Raw genomic sequence first — 20,268 nt, 5'->3', positions numbered from 1 at the left:
CACTGTGCGATTTTGTGTCTGTTTTTTTTTAAAAAAAAATAAAAATACTTTTTCGAAGGTTTTTTGTTTTCTAGCAAATTGGGATTGTCATACCTTAACATCGGCCTGCTGTCTGTCTGGCTTTGTGTGTGTGGTTGGTTTTTTTTTTAAAAAAAATTGTGCAGTCTCTAACCATGCTCTTCAAATGTAGTTGCCTTGGTTTGTAGATGTTTTTGAGTAAGAGGGCCTTTTTCCTAAAACGCGGTGGGTTGTTCCACCTCAATAAAATCTGCTTTACACTGACTGCTTTCCTGTCTTTGTATTATTTCGGTTATTTGTTTCAAAGTTCCCGTTTAATGCTCCACTTCCAACCTAATGTAAGAAATAAAGAGAGTTTACCTATTTCTTAGCTAGGCCTTTGACGTAACAGCCGATTCTGTCAGCGCGTTGCGGAGTTGTCGTCCCAAAGAATTGGGTCAATCGGTTTAGATAAGCATCTGCTTTGACCTACTTACTAGCGTCTGGAGGAGGTGTGTGGGGACAACTCCTGTTGTTTGCGGGTTGTGGGTAAAAAAACACACACCGAAACTGGTGTGGTTAGCAATCAGATCAGCTCAATCTTTTCAATGTTATCCAAAGAACAGCTTAAGCAGTTTCTCTTTGGGGTTTTTCAATCTCTGCGGCCAGCAAGCTTTCCGGTGCGAATCCAGGGAAGCCAATAAGGATAGTCCTCTACTTACAACTGTTCAATTAGGGACCAAAGTTACAACTGTAAAAGTCCTCCTCAAACGTACGACCGCAACGTAAGCCCTGTTCAAAAGTAGATTGTCGGAGAAGAGGCTGAGCTTGCATTGTTGATCAAGATTGAATCAATGGGCACAAGGTAGAGCTAGCAAGATGGCCAAATCTGCGGGAAAGAAACTATAGAATAACAACAGCAGCTGCCTATACAGAGAAAAATTTATATAAAATGTTTGACGGATGGCATCTGTCACCGGCGAGGTTAGCAAAAACATTGAAAAACAGGTCCGGCAATTGTTGGAAATGTAGCCACGCGATCTCCTTTTGCAGCCTTCTGACAAGCCAAGTCAAATGGGGATGACAGATGCACTTAAGAACGGAGTTACGAACATAACGAGGGCAGCGATTCATGATTCCCGTAACAACTGGGCCAAGAAAGGTCATAAAATGGGGGCAAATTTCACTTAACGGCGGAGCCAGGGAAATCTGGGGCTCCATTGTGGAGGCACGTTTGAGGACCCACCTGTGGTCCATCCTGCCACCTAGTGGCTGTGGGGCAGCACTGCAGATTTTTTTCAGAACTCAGACTTCCAAAAAACAGGTGTCTAATGGCATGTGGGAACGACCTCTGGAGACAGGAGGAAAGAATTACAGACTAGTCAGAAAAGACGGAGCTGAGCCTTGTAGGAAGGAACAGAGAGTGGAAACGTTCGGATGGGACCCTCCCTAGCTTGTTTGGCTGTAAAGGGGTGTGTGTGTGTGTGTGTGTGTGTGTGTGTGTGTGTGAGAGAGAGAGAGAGAGAGAGAGAGAGAGAGAGAGAGAGAGAGAGAGAGAGATGTTCTTTCAGATCTGCAAGATGGATGCCAAGCTAATGGAAGTACAGGGAATCCTCGACTTACGACCACAATGGAGGCCAACATTTCTGTTCCTAAGACCTTTCTGTTCCTACGACCTTTCTTGCCGCGGTTGTTAAGCGAATCGCTGCAGTTGTTAAATCAGTGACACGGTTTGACTTGGCTGGTCTGAAAGTCGCAAAAGGGGATCGTGCGACCCAGGGACACTACGACTGTCCAAAATACGAGTCAGTTGCCAAGCGTTTGAATTTCGATCACGTGACCCTGGGGAGGCGGCAACGGTCGTAAGTGTGAAAAACGGTCCTAAGTCACTTTTTACAATGCCGTTGTAACTTTGAATGGTCCCTTAACAAACTGTTGTAGGTTAAGGATGACCTCAACTTCGTTTAATGACTGTCTGAACTTATAACAGAACTGGGGGGGTAGAAAAAAAAACAATTTGCAGTGGTTAGTCAAGGACTGCCTGTTCTTTACCGAAATTCACAAAACACAGATTCATTTTGCTACGCAATAAGGCTAGGAAGAGAGCTACACTCCGACGCCCTTTTTAATGATTGGTGCATGTTTCATTGGCTATTTGTAAAAAACAGGACCTGAGTCATTTTGGTAGCAATATCTTGTTTATTAAGAGGTTTTCTACGCCTTTTCCTTCCGACGGTAAAACACTAACAAATGACTTATTTTTTTACCTTGAACACGACGAAAACTCACCCTAGAGTCAGCCTGTCAATCACAGGCTGGATTGTGCCATATATAATTTTAATAAATAACCTCGCAGCACGACCAAAGCCAGAGTTAAAAGTGTCACATTTGGGCGGGGTGGGATGCGAAAGTTTTCTCAAATTCAAGAACTCAAATTCTCAAATTTGGGAGAGACAAATAATAATAATGATAAGTTCTTGGGAAGGATTTGATAGGCAGGCAGACGTGCAAAATCCGGTCTGAACATCTGGTTGACTGACAGATCGTAATGCAATGTTGGGCTTGACTGACATCATCCTTTAAAAGGTGGGGCCAGTTCAAATAAAAGTGAATAACAGGGGAAAACCAAAAATAGAAGCATTCCTCCATGCTGGGGGTGGGGGCGGAATCATATAATAAATTGCAAGAATTGTGTCCCTTTTCCGCAATTTGGTGTTTAATACAGCTTCATCAGCTCCTGCTGATATATCACCAGGTATGTAGGCTTTGTCTGTCTAAAATAGAATAAGAAAGAATAGAATAGAGTAGAGTAGAGTAGAGTAGAATAGAGTAGAATGAGATATGGAAAGAATAGAATAGAATAGAATAGAATAGAATAGAATAGAATAGAATAGAATAGAATAGAATAGAATAGAGTAGAGTAGAGTAGAGTAGAGTAGAGTAGAGTAGAGTAGAGTAGAGTAGAGTAGAGTAGAGTAGAGTAGAGTAGAATGAGATATGGAAAGAATAGAATAGAATAGAATAGAATAGAATAGAATAGAATAGAATAGAATAGAATAGAATAGAATAGAATAGAATAGAATAGAATAGAATAGAACAGAGCTGGAAGGGACCTTGGAGGTCATCTAGTCCAACCCCCTGCTCAGGCAGGAAACCCTATACCATTTCAGACACATGGTGGTCCAATTTCTTCTTAAAAACTTCGGAGCATTCACAACTTCTGGAGGCAAGCTGTTCCGCTGGTTAATTAATTAGAGCTGTGGTCTCCAGGCAGCAGATCGGAAAACACTGAATTATTGCTTTTAAAAAAAAAATAAAAAAATAAAAAAAAATAACCTGCTGCAAGTTCAGATCCAATTCCCTGGCATTTTGGAACTCTGACGCCACTGTTCAGGGGAAAAAAACAACAACCAAGAGCGAGCGGGACGCTTAAATGACGAGGCCTTCGCGGGTTTTAGCTGGCATCATTACGGGAACGCCTCCATATTGTCCGGGGTGGCTTCGCTTTCCGTGGGACGCGTCCCGGTCACAAATTGAGGGATCTGAACTCGGACTCTCGTGGCACGGAGTGTTAGAAGACCCCGAAGCGGTGGATTTTCCGTGGCCGTAGGAAGGCCCGCTGGGGTCGTAATGAACACGGGCCTTGGTGGTGACCACTGAAGGATGGCCACTGGTCGGGGGCGAGGTGCAGGAATTTGAACTCAGCTCCGGGTCCTGATTTGGAGAGATCATCTCGACCCCTTCTTGTTCCCGGGGCGACTCGTATTTCCGGCGTTGCATGAAGTTGATGTTATGGGGAATGTACCCCAACACGGATCGTAAGCTGCTGTTGCGGCTCTCCTGTCTGGGTCTGGGGGCAGGAGTGTCCACTCTGCAAGGGGAAGGAGAGAAAAAAAACCCACCCTTATTTTCTTCTCCCCCCCCCCCCCCGTGCAATTTTATCCTCTCTTTCTAAGGAAGCCCAGCTGGGAGAGAGACCAGGCTGAAAGGGCAGCTTTGAAAGGCATTTTGTGCATCCGCAGAACCCTGGAGGCGAAAGCAATCGGGAATCCTTGAGGCCATCAAGTCTCGCCACTGCTCAGGGCAAGAATTTAAATTAAAGCATCCTGTTCAGATGGGTGCCTGGGTTCTAAGACTGCTGGTCCTCCTCATTTGAAGAAATGTTAGTTGGAAGGAAGGAAGGAAGGAAGGAAGGAAGGAAGGAAGGAAGGAAGGAAGGAAGGAAGGAAGGAAGGAAGGAAGGAAGGAAGGAAGGAAGGAAGGAAGGAAGGAAGGATTTGTGTGTGAAAGAAAAGAGAGAAGGAAGGCAAGAAAGAAGGAGGAGGAAAAATTCTGCATGAAAGAGGAGGGAAAGAAGGAAAGGAGAAGAAAGGAAAGGAAAGGAAAGGAAAGGAAAGGAAGGAAGGAAGGAAGGAAGGAAGGAAGGAAGGAAGGAAGGAAGGAAGAAAGATTTGTGTGTGAAAGAAAAGAGAAGGAAGGCAAGAAAAAAGGAGGAGGAAAAATTCTGCATGAAAGAGAAGGAGGGAAAGAAGGAAAGGAGAAGAAAGGAAAGGAAGGAAGGAAGGAAGGAAGGAAGGAAGGAAGGAAGGAAGGAAGGAAGGAAGGAAGGAAGGAAGGAAGGAAGGAAGGAAGGAAGGAAGGAAAAACCCAGATGGGGAATCCTAGAAAGAAGAAGACAACAGCCCCGCATTTCCCACCAATGGGAGACCCTGTGAAACCGCCTTCGAAAGCTGATCCGATTAACTTCTGGAGTTGATCAGCTCTGAAATCAATAAAAAGATTCTCCAAAGCAGATGCTACAAAACACACCCATGTTCTGGATGGACGAATGGCGCTAGGCTGACAGCATCCTTTGTGTAGTCTCCCAGGGCTCTGCAAAGGAACCTGAGGTCCTCAGAAGTGACCCCATGGCCAATTCGGGAAGAACAGACACAGCCCGGACGGTCATTCCCGGATGTTGTTCCCGTCTCTCCCCCCCCCCCCGAGCCCCTCCTTTCTTGGCCTCCCCCCCATACACACCTGATTTGGTTGGATTCCTCTTTTCTCTGCTTCTTCTTGCAACAACGGACCAGACAGACGATGAGGCAGATCAGCAGCACCAAGAAAAGCAGCGAGCCCAGTACGGCTCCCACGATGATGGTCAGGAGGGGGGAATCTGGAAGAGGAGGAGGAGGAGGAGGAGGAGGAGGAGGAGGAAGAGGAGGAAGAAGAAGAAGAATAGGAGAGAGAGAGAGGATGTTGAGGATGCCGAAGTAAGACAACGTTGGCGGGCTGTGATCATGGATCCCAGTGAAAGATGCTGGCCATATTTGCTAATTTAACTGTGATCTGGATATCTTTCTAGAGAATACCATGTTGTTTTTCTCAGCTCTTCCTTCTTTGAAGACTTCCATTCCTTCCTTCCTTCCCTCCTTTCCTCCCTCCCTCTCTACTTCTCCACCTCTCTCCTTCCTTCCTTCCTTCCTTCCTTCCTTCCTTCCTTCCTTCCTTCCTTCCTTCCTTCCTTCCTTCCTTCTGTCTCTCTCTCTCTCTCTTCCTTCCTTCTCTCTCTATTTCTCTCTCTTTTCCTTCCTTCCTTTTCTCTCTCTCTCTCTCTCTCTTTTCCTTCCTTCCTTCCTTCCTCCGTCGCTCAAGCCTGGGGCTTGAAAAATAGACAGAAAATGCTTTTCACTTACCATGTGAGACCTCCAATGTACACCGAGCTGATCCGACTTTGTTGGAGACAATGCACTGGTAAATCCCAAGATGGTTAGGTGATATGTTGCGGATGACCAGATCCCCAGGACTGGAGCCTTCAGAGAAGGGTCAAGAAATATGTAAAAGTTCATTTGTCTGTCTGTCTGTCTGTCTGTCTGTCTGCCTGTCCATCTCCATCTATTCCTCTACCCATCCATCCACCCATCTATCAAAAGAGGGGGTATCTATTTCTCTGTTTTATCTCTCTATCTGTCCATCCATCCATCCATCTATCCATCCTCCTGTCTGTCTGTCTATCTATCTATCTCATCATCTACTTATTCATCCACATATCAGTTCATCCATTCATCCATCAACAATTTGTCCATCCATCCATCCATCCATCCATCCATCCATCCATCCACCCACCCATCCATCTCTCCATCCTTCTATCCCAGAGTTTTCCTTTATATTTTGTCTCTTCCTTTTCAATTTTATTTATTCAATTTAGGTACCAACCAACTCCAAATTGACTCTGGGTGGCGTAAAATGAAACCATTATTTCTTCTTTAATAAGAAACTTGCTCTCCTCAGCCCAACGCTCTCTCGCCTGGCACCGTTTAGGTGTGTTAAACCACCATTTCATTTTCAGGCGGTGGCTGATGGGAATTGTAACCCAGCACATCCCAGAACACTCCATCGGTGCTCTAAGCAGGGAGTTTTCAGTCAGGCGAGAAGCGTTTTAAACAAGCCAGTTTCGTCGGGGTTTCTCCCTCCCTCCCTTCCCAGTGAAACCTCTTGCACCCCATCACCCCAATTTTGGGGGGCACGCCCTCTATTTATCTTACCTGCCATGGTACTGGCGGGCAGCCCACTCTCTATGGGGAAGTCTGCCATTTTGGTCCAGCGGTACATGAGCGGATGGCTGCCAGTTTCGGAGCCACAACGGAGGGTAATTTCATTGCCGAGGAAAACTTTGCCTGAGATCGAGCAATGTGGCACTGAGGGTTTCTCTGGAAGAAGGGCAGGAACCGGGTGTCAGCGAGCAAGAACGCCGTCAACCTCGCCAGGTTAAAGCAGACAGGAATCACTGATGCTACTTTGCGGAGAAGCTACATGGACAGAATCTTGCAAGTCCGCAAGGGCAATTCTCCCGCCGTCTCCTTTACAGCCTGAGAAACTGGGCTGGGGGGTGTCCCACCTGAGCCTCTCGCCCTGCCTGTTATACATCTGAGGGCTCTGCTGTCTCTTATCTGACTGTTCCACGGAAGACCTTTCTGCTCTGTTCTCCCAAAGTCTTCCTCCATGTCCTTGGACACACTCTGGACTCTTTCCATAGATCTAGATCAGGGGTAGGCAACCTCAGCTCTTTTATGACTCATGGACTTCAACTCCCATATGCACAGCTGACTCAGGAATTCTGGGAGTTGAAGTCCATGAGTCATAAAAGAGTCGAGGTTGCCTACCCCTGGTCTAGATGCTGCTTCCCCTTTACAGTCCACAAACTAAGGAGGGTGCCTGTCCATTATCCTAAATAAATAAATAAATAAATATATAAATAAATAAATAAATAAATAAATAAATAAATAAATAAATAAATTAATAATAATAATAATAATAATAATAATAATAATAATAATAATAATAATAATAATAATAATAATAATATTTTGCAGCTTCCTGCAATAACTCCAGCAAAGCTACAAAAAACTGCGCTACTCGGAACATCCTACATTTTAAGGAAATACCTGGTTGATACCTAGGATGCTGGCAGCAACCCGTGTCAACCATTAGTCCCAGCCAATTTGAGTGTTCAGTTGACTGAGTTTCATGTTTAATGAATAAACAACAACAACAACGTTATTATTACGTCTTACATTTTAAGGAGATACCTGGTTGATACCTAGGATGCTGGCAGCAGCCCAGGTCAACCATGAGTGCCAGTCCGTTTGAGTGTTCAGTTGACTGAGTTTCATGTTTTATGAATAAAAGTTTTATAATAATAATAATAAAGTTGGAAGGGACCTTGGAGGTCATCTAGTCCAACCCCCTGCTCAGGCAGGAAACCCTATACCATTTCAGACAAATGGCTGTCCAGTCTCTTCTTGAAAACTTCCAGTGTTGGAACATTCACCGCTTCTGGAGGCAGGTGGTTCCACTGGTTAATTGTCCTCCCTGTTAGGAACTTTTCTCCTTAGTTCTGGGTTGCTTCTCTCCTTGGTTAGTTTCCATCCGATGCTTCTTGTCCTGCCTTCAGGTGCTTTGGAGAATAGCTTGACTCCCTCTTCTTTGGGGCAGCCCCTGAGAGATTGGAACGCTGCTATCATGTCCCCCCTGGTCCTTCTCTTCATTAGACTAGACATACCCATTTCCAGCAACGGTTCCCTCTATGTTTTAGCCTCCAGTCCCCTGATCATCTTTGTTGCTCTTCTCTGCACTCTTTCTAGAGTCTCAACATCTTTTTTACATCTATCTCTTGTCTGAGGTTCCCTTGCTAGTGTCTCTTTGCCCTACCTCCAGCGAAGCCCGAACACAGGTTGCTGCTGGGAATCAAAACACGGCACAAGGGGGGGACTTTGCAGAAAGCTGGCCTACAAGAGCCCCATATTTTTTGCACGGTCAAGTGTTTCACATTGCAGTGGCGTAAAGGGCCCGTTGGCCACATCCACCCACTTGGCCCCTGAGCTGTGCTGCTGTCCAGGGGTAGCCCTCACTCACCAAGCACCATGACGGTTACTTTCCGGGTGGCAACCGTAGTCTTCTTCACTTTGCACTCGTAGGTGGCCGAGTCGGAAATCTGAACATTTTGGAGATTGATGGATGCGTCATACTTGCTTGGATCCGGCACCACGAAGTTAACACGCTGTTGTAAGCCGCTGCAGCAATCGCTGGCCGATCCAAACTGGTGGCCGCCTTCGCTCTGCTGAAATCCTGGGTTACTAAAACGGCTGGCATCTTGGTTTCCTGACCCACCCCTGGGGTGCAAATATGGATATCCGGGGTGGATCACTTGCTGGCCCTGATAGCTCAAGATCTGATGGGCAGGAAGCAGAGAACAACACTGTTGAATCAAAAAAAAGAGGGAGAGAGAGAGAGAAAAAAGAGAGAGAGAGGTTTCTGATTGGCTTAAGGAGAAATGGGATCTGTTTGCTATGTTTTTGCAGACCGACCAAATCGAATCCTTCAGTTCGATCTGGAAAATTGGACCGCAAGCCCTCCTTTCCTTCGGGCGAGTCTGCAAATATCGTGGTGCCGTCCTCCCGTCCGAAAATAAACTTTGTTTATTTTAATTATTAGTTTTGATTCATTTTTCTCTCTCGACCTTGCAAAAAAAAAAAGCCAACACAGTGCTAGGCTGCAATTAACAGAGGGATAGAATCAAGATCAGGTGAAATGTTAATACCACTTTACAAGGCCTTGGTAAGGCCACACTTGGAATGCTGCATCCAGTTTTGGTCACCACCACGATGTAAAAAAGATGTCGAGACTCTAGAAAGAGTGCAGAGAAGAGCAACAAAGATGATTGGGGGACTGGAGACCAAAACATATAAGGAACGGTTGCTGGAATTGGGTATGTCCAGTTTAATGAAGAGAAGAGTGAGGGGTGACATGATAGCAGTCTTCCAGTATCTCAGGGGCTGCCCCAAAGAAGAGGCAGTCAAGCTATTCTCCAAAGCGCCTGAAAGCAGGATGAGAAGCAACAGATGGAAACTAACCAAGGAGAGAAGCAACCCAGAACTAAGGAGAAACTTCCTGACAGTTAGAAAAATTAACCAGAGGAACAACCTGCCTCTAGAAGCTGTGAATGTTCCAACACTGGAAGTTTCAATTCTGGGAGTTGAAGTCCCCCCCCCCCCGCCCGTCTTAAAGTTGCTAAAGTTGAGAAACATTGGAATAAGTACTGAACCTGCATGACCTCAACAAACTCACCACATTGTCCAAATTCGTGGGATCAACATTCATCTGTGTCCACTCAATATCCAAATCGTTGGGGCCGTCATCTTGGGGTTCCAGCTCAAATGGACACCCCAAATTTACCGACTCCCCCTTGGCCAGGTAGACGATTTCTCGGCCTTTGGCCTTGATCTTCACAGCCGGTGAAAGAGCTGAACGGCAGAACAAGGAGAGAGGTGTCTTAGCTTGGTTGCCCAGCTGGAGATTAACTTCACTGCATAAAATATTTTAGAGAATTTCCCAAAAATATTCTAGCAGAGAAATGATTGCTTACACTTAGAAAGAGCCTTTCCTTTCCTTTCTTTCTTTCTTTCTTTCTTTCTTTCTTTCTTTCTTTCTTTCTTTCTTTCTTTCTTTCTTTCTTTCTTCCTTTTCCTTCCTTCCTTCCTTCCTTCCTTTCTTTCTTTCTTTCTTCTTTCTTTCTTTCTTTCTTTCTTTCTTTCTTTCTTTCTTTCTTTCTTTCTTTCTTTCTTTCTTCACTTTTGGCTTTCCTCTCCCTACCTTTCTCCCTTTTCTCTCTTTCCTGTCACCGTCGTAAGTTTTGCTTCATTTTCTCTCTCGGCTTTACAAAATCGAACAAAGTAATCTTTCAACAACAACAACAACCCAAAGAGAGGACTAGAAACTTGGCTGCTTTTCTCTTCGCAAAGCGTGCCCCCAGTTCAGAGGCGCCCCGTTTTCCCATCTTCAGCTTCTCCAAACATCCCTCAAGCCGGGGAAAGCCACCCAGGATGGGATGCCTTTGGCTTGCTTGACGATGCCCAGCCTTACCCGGTGCCAGGCAAAGAAGGAAGAACCTCAGGGCTTGGATTCCAGTCATGCTCCACGCGGGACTTGGCAGGCTCAGGGAGAGTGTGCCTTCCTCCCAGACTGGGGAAGAAGCGGAGGCAGCCGAGCTTTTCATGCCGCGGGCTTGCACCCGCCCTGCCCCTTTGGATGCCTTTGGGGTGAATTGAGGAGCTACTACGCCACTCCTCCCGAGTGAAGTGGCACCGCCACCGCCTGCTCACCTTTCCAGTCAGGTCCTTACTCAGCCGTCAAAGGACAAGTGGGTGTTCCTTTCACCACGGACGCCCCTGGGCTCAGGAGAGGGGAACCCCCCCATGAAGGGGAAAGCCTTCCTTTCAGCTTTGCTTTTGGTGCCAAAGAAGAGAAGGCACCTTAGAGGTCATCCAGGCCACCCCCAGTCAATGTACAGGAGGCTGAAGCCTCTGGAAGCCCAAGACGTCTTCTGCGCTTCCTGAACTTAGAAGACTACAGTTCCCCTAATGCCCAGCCAGCCTCATTCCTCCTACCTCCCCCAAGCTACCTCTCTAGGCAGTCCCCTTGTGATGGTGGTGGTGGGGCGAGGTGGAGGTGTGCAGTGAGAGGCATGACCTGCAAATAGGAGCAAGGAGGAGCAGAGAGAGCGTGGGGTGCTGGTCAAGGGGTCAGCTGGGGCCAGGGAGACCCAGATTGTTGTCTCCCCTCAGCTATGAAAGCTCTGTGGGGGGGGGATTTCAAACCAGTCCCCGTCTCTCTGCCTAGCCTACCTCACTGGGATGGTGTGTAGTGATAGAAAAGGAAGGAAGAGGTGAACTTGAGGAAGAGGAGGAGGAGGAGGAAGGGGAAGGGAGGGGGAAGGGAGAAGGAGAGGAAGAAGGAGAGGAGGATGAGTGAGAAGGGGAAGAGGAAGGAAGGAAGGAAGGAAGGAAGGAAGGAAGGAAGGAAGGAAGGAAGGAAGGAAAAGATAGCAAAGGAAGGAAAAGATAGAGAAGGAAGTAAGTCAAGAGAAGTCAAGAGAAAGAAGGGAGGGAGGAAGGACAGAAGGTTGGATGGATGGAAGGAAGGAAGGAAAAAAAGAAAGAACAAAAAGAGAGAAGGAAGTCAAGAGAAAAGGGAGGGAGGAAAAAATAGTGAAGGAAGTCAAGAGAAAGAAGTGAGGGGGGTGCAGAGAAGGTTGGACGGAGGGAAAGAAAGAACAAAAAAGGAAAGAACAAAAAGAGAGAAGGAAGTCATAGGAGAAGGGAGGGAGGGAGGAGAAGGAGAAGAAAGGGAAGAGAAAGATGAAGAAAAAAAGATAAACAAAAAGTGAAAGCAACAGCAGAAGAGGAGGAGAATGTGCGAAAGAGGGATGGGGAAGAAGAAGATGTGGAGGAGGAGGAGGAGGAGGAGGAGGAAGAGGAGGAAAGAGGAGAGCTGACACCTGCCGAAGGCTGACAAGTGGCCGTGACCTTGCCACCCTCTCAGAGTCTCATTTCGCGCCTCACCTGGGAGAGGCAGTGACTACACAACTGTCTACAACGGGGCAGGATATGATCCCGGCCATCCGCTCCAGAACCCACAATTAATTCCCGGCTTGTAACAACCGGGCCTGGGTGCTGCCCCAGATGGCTGAGCAGGAGGGGTGGGGACGGCTGAGGAATCAGCCCCAAACGGGGAAAAACGGTGTCTCCCCGCCAAGCCGTTTCCTTCCTTCCTCCTCAAAGCGTGGCACACAAAAACTTTGCAAACTTTGGCAGGAAAAATGGCAGCAATTTTTTTTAATTAATAGATAGATAGATAGATAGATAGATAGATAGATAGATAGATAGATAGATAGATAGATAGATAGATAGATAGATGGATGGATGGATGGATGGATGGATGGATGGATAAATAAATAAATAAATAAATAAATAAATAAATAAATAAATAAATAAATAAATAAATAAATAAATAAAAAATGCAGAGATGTCAAGTGGCTGCTTTTCCCCCAAACGACTTTAGCTGCAGTTCTGCTCAATGGCCGTGCTCTGACTCGCATTTACGACCCTTTGCAAGCATTCCTGCGGTTCCCCTGACTGCGATTTGGGGTTTGTTTCCCCCCCCTCCCCCCATGTTTCCAGCATTTATGTCTTCTTTCCAGCAAAAAAAAACAACAACAAAAACCCCCACTCATTAAAGAAATCAGGGTTCGTTCCAGACTGAGGGGTTCACTTACGGTAATTTATTTATTTATTTTATTTATTTTATTCGATTTATATACCGCCCTTTTCCCGAAGGACTCAGGGTGGTTTACAGGGCAAATTAAAAAAGAGTTACAATATACAGATTAAAATACAATTAAATTAAATGCCCGCTGCGGAAAAAGGTTGTAAATTGGGGTGTAGCGATGTGGTGACCCACTTAACCGCTGCCAGGACTGTAATTCCGGCCTCAAATACAGTCGTAAGTCGAGGACTCCCTAAGATAAACAGGATACAAATCAAGTGCACTACTCAGAAATCAACACAACGGCCCTTTCAATTTGGGTTAGTTGTTATATTGGCTTTGGTGTTGGTTTAGGCTCACCGTGACCTGTTATTATGTTCGTTTTATTATTTTTATTAAAATAAACAGCCTAAATTTTCATGCTGTTTAACTGGCTGCAGTGGAATGGCTGTATTCCATACTCCTCAAGGTGAGGTGATGATAGTCTGATGATTTAGTTAAGTGTTTCTCAAGCACAGTTGCATTAAGAGGGGTGGGCTTCAACTCCCAGAATTCCCAGCTGGCATCCTTTAAGATGGGTAGGCTTCAACTTCCAGAATTCTCTGGCCAGAATGCTTTAATAAAGGTGAACTTCAACCTCCAGAATCCCCCAGCCAGCCTGCCTTAAGATGGGTGGGCTTCAACTCCCAGAATTCCCAGGCAAGCACCGCTTCAATAAAGGTGAATTTCAACTCCCAGAATCCCCCAGCCAGCCTGCCTTAAGATGGGTGAGCTTCAACTTCCAGAATCCCCTAGCCTGCACACTTTAAGATGGGTGGACTTCAATTCCCAGAATCCCCCAGCCAGCCTGCTTTAAGAAAGGAAGACTTCAACTCCCAGAATCCCCCAGCCAGCCTGCTTATTTTACTCAATGCCCGCCTGTCTTTCACGTGTGTGAATGCATGTACACTTGCGTAAAAGAGAGAGATGAAGAGATTTATACCAAGAAGCAGGGGATGTGTGCCTTTTTGGGTTTTTTTTGCAGCTAAGGTTGACTGCACCTGACCAAGGGAGTTCCACAAACCCTTCTCAACCATTTCCTCTGAATGCAAACATTTTTTTACTGGATCTCGCTCCTGCAATTCATTTGTCGCTCTCCTTCCTGGCTGGCCGTATGCAATGGACTCACATGGGGCAAAAGTGCATTACGCACCAGGCGTCCTGCCAAAAGGAAGTGACTTGCCAACTGTTGACAAAAAAAGCGGGTGGCGGGGCTAGATTTTCCTGTCCCAACCTGATCGTGCTCCTAGCCCGAGTTAGCTTAGGTTAAGAGTTGTGAAAACGTGGCACAAAGGTTGAGCTTGGTGTAAAACCATCCAAACAATATTCAGACCTAAACAATCCCAAGGAACGTTTTCCTCCCGTTAAAATTCCAAATTATAGGGATCCAGGTACTCCGATAAACCATCGCTCTGAACCTATCCAGGCAGATCCAAACAGATTTATGGACTGCCTCTCCATCGAAACTGCCTGCAGGTAGTCCTCGGCTTACCACCCACAGTGGAAGCTCGAAATTTCTGTTGCCAAGTGAGACAGGGGTTAACCGAGTTTTGCTCCGTTTTACGACCTTCCTTGCCACCGTTGCTAAGTGAATCACTGCAGTTGTTAAGTTAGGAGCACCGCTGTTCAGGGAATCTGGCTTCCCCCATTGACTTGGCTTGTCAGAAGGTCGCAACTTGCAGGTTTCCTGCCTGAGCAGGGGGTTGGACTAGATGACCTCCAAGGTACCTTCCAACTTTATTATTATTATTATTATTATTATTATTATTATTATTATTATTAGTAGTAGTAGTAGTAGTAGTAGTAGTAGTAGTAGTAGTAATAGTGTTCATAAGTCAAGGACCACCTGTATTTATTTTTTAAACCAGATTTTAATAACATTGTTCCCTCTTCGTTTACTGTTATTTGGGCTGGCTTCCTTGATTTTATTTTATTTTATTTTTCTTTTCTTGGATTTTTATTTCTGTTGGATTGACCCGTCCTACCAGGGTAGGAATCTTTCAGGTCACAAGGCTAAAACTAAAATCTTTCTGGGGCAGAAAAAAAAAGGGGGGGGCTTTCTCAAAATCGCTCGATTCCCTTCTCTTGGGAATTACCAGACCAGAAAAAAACAACATTTATCAGAATTTGCAAAGTTTTCTTGTAGATCAGCCTCCAGTTGTTGTTGTTGTTTTTTGGGGCCCCCCCTTTCTTTTTTTCCCAGTTCTGCTTTCTGCAACGGGCGCCAAAGATTATCGTGGGTGTCCCCGATTCTTCCTTAAGTGATAAAAGGGGAATTCCTGTGGGGAAAAAAAAACAAACAGGCTCCATCATGTGAGATCTGCTTTCTCTTTTGCTGATGTCTTTTCAGCTCCTGCCGTCTTCCAAACCGGAGCTGGGATGGGTTGGCTCCTCCTTATGTGGATGATGGCTTCAGGTAAGACAAATGGCTTAAATTCGCAAAAAGCAAAGAGGAGGAAGGCCTTTTGGGGTAGGATTTAGCAGGATGGGTAGACTCCAGTTAACTGCACTTTGGCTGAATATAGAATAACAGAGTTTATGTTTATGTTTATGTTTATTGGACTTATATACCGCCCTTCTCCCGTAGGACTCAGGGCGGTTCACAAGGTATTTAAAATAACAATACAAATCTTACCTGGAGAGCCTTTCATGTCTGAACGTCTTTGCAATGGGAGGGACCTTGGAGGTCTTGTAGACCAGAGGATCCCAACCTTTCGGGCACCAGGGACCGGTTCCGTGGAGAGAGCTTTTTCCGCGGACCGGAGGGTGCGTGGTTTTTGTGTGCTGCCTGCATCTCGCGGATGGGACTTTGCTTGTTTGTGCAGACCAGTTGCTGGCATTGCCGTGGCCCGGTACTGGTCCACGGACCGGAGGTTGGGGACCCCTGTTCTAGTCCAAAACCCCTGTTTGACCCAGGAGACCCTATATACCTATCCCATTCCAGACCAATGACTGTCTAACCTCTTCTTAAAAACCTCCAGTGATGGAGCGGCCAAAACTTCTGGAGGCAAGCTGTTCCACTGGTTAACTGTTCTCACTGTCGGGAAATTTCTCCAGAATAACACAGTGGAACGGGACCTTGGAGGTCTTCTAGTCTAGCCCCTGCTCAAGCAGGAGACCCTATCCCATTCCAGACCAATGGCTCTCTAATCCCTTTTTGAAAACCTCCAGTGATGGAGCACCCACAATTTCTGGTGGCAAGCCGTTCCACTGGTTAATCCTGCTCACTGCCAGGAAATTTCTCCTTCGTTTTAGGTTGCTTCTCTCTTTAATGACCTTCCGCCTGTTATTTTTTTGTCCTGCCCACACACAGGTGCTTGGTCTAAGAGGGCTCCTGCCTTGAGTGTGTGTGGGGAGGGGGTTGGACTAGATGACCTCTGGAGTCCCTTCCAGAGCCATGATTCTACCTTTCTTTGCCAGATTTGTTTGAGCCCAGAGTTGGAGAGATGAAACAAGACGAGGTCTCCTTATTGTAGGAGAGAATCCCACGCACCTTGGGTGTAAAGATATTTGTTTTTTCTCTTGTAGCTCTTCTCTTGTCGAGGGCCTACACACCAGAGCAGGTGGTAGGAGAAGCGGGGTGCTCTGTTTCCTTCAAAGCGAGCCCCCCTCCCAATTTTCACATCCGGGACATCATCTGGCGTTCCTTGAAGCCTTCCGAAGAGTTGGTGGCCACCTCATTCAAGGGAAACCCGGAGATCCAGTATCGCTCCCGTTTCTACGGAAGGACTCACCTCCGCGACAACTTCACCTTGCAGATCGACCCAGTGGGCTTAGAAGATGCTGGGATCTTCTCCGTTCTCCTGGTGGACACCACAGGGCAGATGAAAAAACAGCATTTCGGGCTGAAGGTTTTCGGTACGTTGTGCTGTCCAAATAAAAAAAAAGGCGTGTTAGAACACCTATTTATCCATCTGTTTTTACTGTTTGGTTTGAAATAAAGGCCTGCGTTTTCCAGAACATTATTTTAGATGGCTTTTTGCTTATTTTTACATCGTGTCTGATTTTCTTTTGCTTTACTTATTTTAAACTTACCAACCTTGAATTATCTTTTTATATTATTTTAGATGGCTTCATTTTTGTTTACATTGTTTCACTTTCTTTTATTTCACATTTTGCTTATTTCACTTCGTTTGTTTTGTTGGGTTGGGTTGTCCAGGTCAAACCTAACCCAGAAATGGGAGCCAGGGAAGGAACTAAAATATTACCCCTTCCCCACGTTGCCCCCTCCCCTGAATTTTCTCCTCTCTCCTTCCAGATACGATTTCTACCCCAGTTATCCGGGTGTTTCCCGAAGCAAAGGGCGCAAATGCCTCCTCAGAAACTTGCGTACTTTTCCTGAGTTGCCATGCTGCCAGCAGGACGAATGTCACTTACGAGTGGGCAGGGCTGGGGTGGGAGACCACCCCCACGCCGAAACATTGGCGCACGGAGGACGGCCAGATGCTACGGGTCAAACTGGATCCCAAGGATGCTCTCCAGGTGAGCTACACCTGCACGGCCTCCAATCCTGTAATCCACAAATCAGCGGTTGTTGAGCTCCAGGACTCCTGTCTTCGACGTTCAGGTACGTGCCCAATTTGGGGGGTTTAACCTGTTTCCCAGTCCCCCAACCGGCCCCTTTGCAAGGGACTATACCAGGGGTAGACAACCTTGGCTTTTTTATGACTCGTGGACTTCAACTCCCAGAATTCCTGAGCCAGCATGGGGGAACTCTGGCCCCTTCATGACTTGTGGACTTCAACAACTCCCAGAATTCCTGAGCCAGCATGGGGGAACTCTGGCCCCTTCATGACTTGTGGACTTCAACAACTCCCAGAATTCCTGGCTTTAGCTTGGAAACCTCTCCCTTTCTCCTCAGCATGGCTGGCTCAGGAATTCTGGGAGTTGAAGTCCACGAGTCATAAAAGAGCCGAGGTTGCTTATCCCTGGACTATGTGGTCCTTGACGTACGCCCATATTTGAGACCAAACTTTCTTTTGCTGAGGGAGACAGTTGTCCAATGACTTTTGCCCCATATGGCCACCGTTGTTAAGTGAATCACTGCAGCTGATTAGCTAGTAGCCCAGTTGTTAAGCGAATCTGGCTTCCCCATTGGGGGTGGTGGTTTTCAAGCTATTTTCCAAAGCACCGAAAGGCAAGACGAGACAAACAACAGATGGAAACTAATCAAGGAGAGAAGCCTTGAATTAAGGAATTAAGGAGAAACTTCCTAACAGGGAGGACAATTAACCAGGGGAACAGCTGGCCACCAGAGGTTGTGGGTGCTCCAACCCTGGAGGACTTTAAGAAGAACCACTTGTTTGAAATGGTATAGTAGGGTGTTCTGTTCAAGCAAGGAGTTGGACTAGAACAGAGGTCCCCGACCTTTTGAGGACCAAGGACCAGTTCCGTGGAGACAGATTTTTCCACGGACTGGAGGGAGCGTGGTTTTGTGTCCTGGCATGCTGCAGCCTGGTACTGGTCCATGGACCGGAGTGGGGTGGGGTTGGGGACCTCTGGACTAGAAGACCTCCAAGGTCCCTTCCAACTCTGTTATCCCATGTTCTCCAGAAGGTGAGGAGAAGAAGACCACACTGAGTTTCAGGGCGTTCCTCTTGATCATCATCCCAGTGGTCTCGTTCTTCTTCTTCCTGGCTGTCCTTTCGTGCGTGTGCTACAAACAGCATTCAGGTAAGTAGCTGGCTGGCTGGCTGAGGAATTCTGGGAGTTGAAGTCCACAAGTCTTAAAAGTTGCCAAGTTTGAACACCCCTTCTCTATTTAGTCCCGAGTGCCGCGTAACAGTGAGCGCCTGTTACGCGTCCCAGCTTCTGCCAACCTAGCAGTTTGAAAGCATGTAAAAATGCAAGTAGAAAAATAGGGACCACTCCGGTGGGAAGGTAACAGCGTTCCGTGCGCCTTTGGAGTCTAGTCATGCCGGCCACATGACCACGGAGACGTCCTCGGACAAACGCTGGCTCTTCGGCTTTGAAACGGAGATGAGCACCGGCCCCTAGAGTCAGAAACGACTAGCACGCATGTGCGGGGGAACCTTTACCTTTACCTCTCTATTTAGAGGTAGCTCCATTAATTAAGTCAGTTGCCAAACATCTGAATTTCGATCACATGACCAGGAGGATGCTGCAAGGGTCATTAAGTGTGAAAAAGGGTCACGTCGCCTTTTTCCGGTGCCATTGTGACTTCAAATGGTCATTAAACAACCTGTTGTAAGTTGAGGACTACCTCTAGATCTCTTCCTTGGCTGGGCATCTCCAGAGGACTACAAATCCCATCCAGCAGCATGCCTGGTATCCAGAACTTGGAAGGGCTGGCCTGCGTTTAGCGAGGACCTTCCCTCTTTCGTAAGGTCATTTCGTCAGATTGGATTGGTTGGTTGGTTGATTGACTGGCTGCCGATTTTTTTTCTTTCTTTCTTGATCATCTTTATATAGCCGCCAATTCCTCGCACTTTCGAGGGGCGAGCAGTGGGAATCCTTAGCCTTAATACAAAATGTTAATAATGTCTTTATAGGGAAGAAAATGTTCTATACGGTTCCCGGAAGCGAGTCGATCCAGCTTTAATGGATGGGAAACGGAGGTCCTTCTTGGGTTGCTTCGGCTGAGAAGGTGGAAGGGGCTTGGTGGAACGTCGGAGGTGTATAGTTTGCTCGGAATTCTGCTGGAAGGACTTTTTGAAAGATGACCGTCCCTGTCCAGTCGTGTGTCTCAACGCCCAGAGCGCCCCAGCCAGCATTGCCACTGTTGAGAATTCTGGCAGCAAAGGTTGTCCCTCGGCTCTGGATACTACAACTCCCACAATTCCCTAGGCAGCACAGGAACCACTGAGAATTCTGAGAGCTGAAGATTGTTTTCCGGGTCTGGATACTACAACTCCCAGAATTCCCTAGGCAGCACAGGAACCACTGAGAATTCTGGGAGCTGAAGATTGTCCTCTGGGTCTGGGTACTACAATTCCCAGAGTTCCCGAGGCAGCACAGGAACCACTAAGAATTCTGGGAGCTGAAGATTGTCCTCTGGGTGTGGGTACTACAATTCCCAGAGTTCCTGAGGCAGCACAGGAAGCACTAAGAATTCTGGGAGCTGAAGAGTGTCCTCTGGTTCCCAATACTACAACTCCCAGAGTTCCCAAGGCAGCTCAGCAACCACTGAGAATTCTGGGAGCTGAAGATTGTCCTCTGGGTTCCGACACTACAATTCCCAGAGTTCCCCAGTCGAGACAGCCCCTGCTGAGGATTCTGAGGAACCAGATTGTCCTTCAGATCTGTGAACTACAATTATTCAAATCTTCATTACAGTCATAGACCAGCATATTGTGAACTACAACTCCGAGTTCCTGAGGCAGCACAGCAACCCCTGAGAATTCTGGGAGCTGAAGTATCCTCTGGTTCCCAATACTACAACTCCCAAAGTTCCCCAGTCGAGACAGCCCCTGCTGAAAATTCTGAGGAACCAAAGATTGGTCTGTGAACTACAATCACTCAAATCTTTATTACAGTCATAGACCAGCATACTGTGAACTACAACTCCCAGGTTCCCCCAACCAGCACAGCCGCTGCTGAGAATTTGGGGGGGGCTGGAGGCTGCCCTTCAACTCCGTGAACAGGCCACACCAAACTCTTAGCAGTTCCCATCTTGTTTTTAATCTGCTG

The 20,268-nt window shown here is 46.7% G+C and overlaps 2 protein-coding genes across 2 annotated transcripts; one reads left to right on the top strand and one right to left on the bottom strand.

The window, feature by feature from the left end:
• Positions 1-3,023: 3,023 nt before the first annotated feature.
• Positions 3,024-10,447, bottom strand: VSIG8 (V-set and immunoglobulin domain containing 8; the record flags this gene model as incomplete). Its single annotated transcript, XM_081341052.1, has 7 exons — positions 3,024-3,868; positions 5,017-5,152; positions 5,673-5,789; positions 6,522-6,686; positions 8,392-8,734; positions 9,604-9,779; positions 10,399-10,447. The coding sequence occupies 7 exons, from the start codon at positions 10,445-10,447 to the stop codon at positions 3,427-3,429; spliced, it is 1,428 nt and encodes a 475-aa protein (XP_081197178.1). The 3' UTR covers positions 3,024-3,426.
• On the top strand, positions 10,446-19,180 carry SLAMF8 (SLAM family member 8; the record flags this gene model as incomplete). The annotated part of the gene is made up of 5 exons (XM_081341051.1): positions 10,446-10,574; positions 16,095-16,476; positions 16,877-17,185; positions 18,172-18,291; positions 19,131-19,180. The coding sequence occupies 5 exons, from the start codon at positions 10,446-10,448 to the stop codon at positions 19,178-19,180; spliced, it is 990 nt and encodes a 329-aa protein (XP_081197177.1).
• Between the last annotated feature and the right edge of the window lie 1,088 nt (positions 19,181-20,268).

This window comes from Vipera berus, assembly GCF_964194415.1.
Source record: "Vipera berus genome assembly, chromosome: 16".
NCBI lineage: Eukaryota > Metazoa > Chordata > Lepidosauria > Squamata > Viperidae > Vipera > Vipera berus.
The sequence above is the reverse complement of the archived record's forward strand: the minus strand, read 5'-3'. Positions and strand labels throughout refer to the sequence as shown.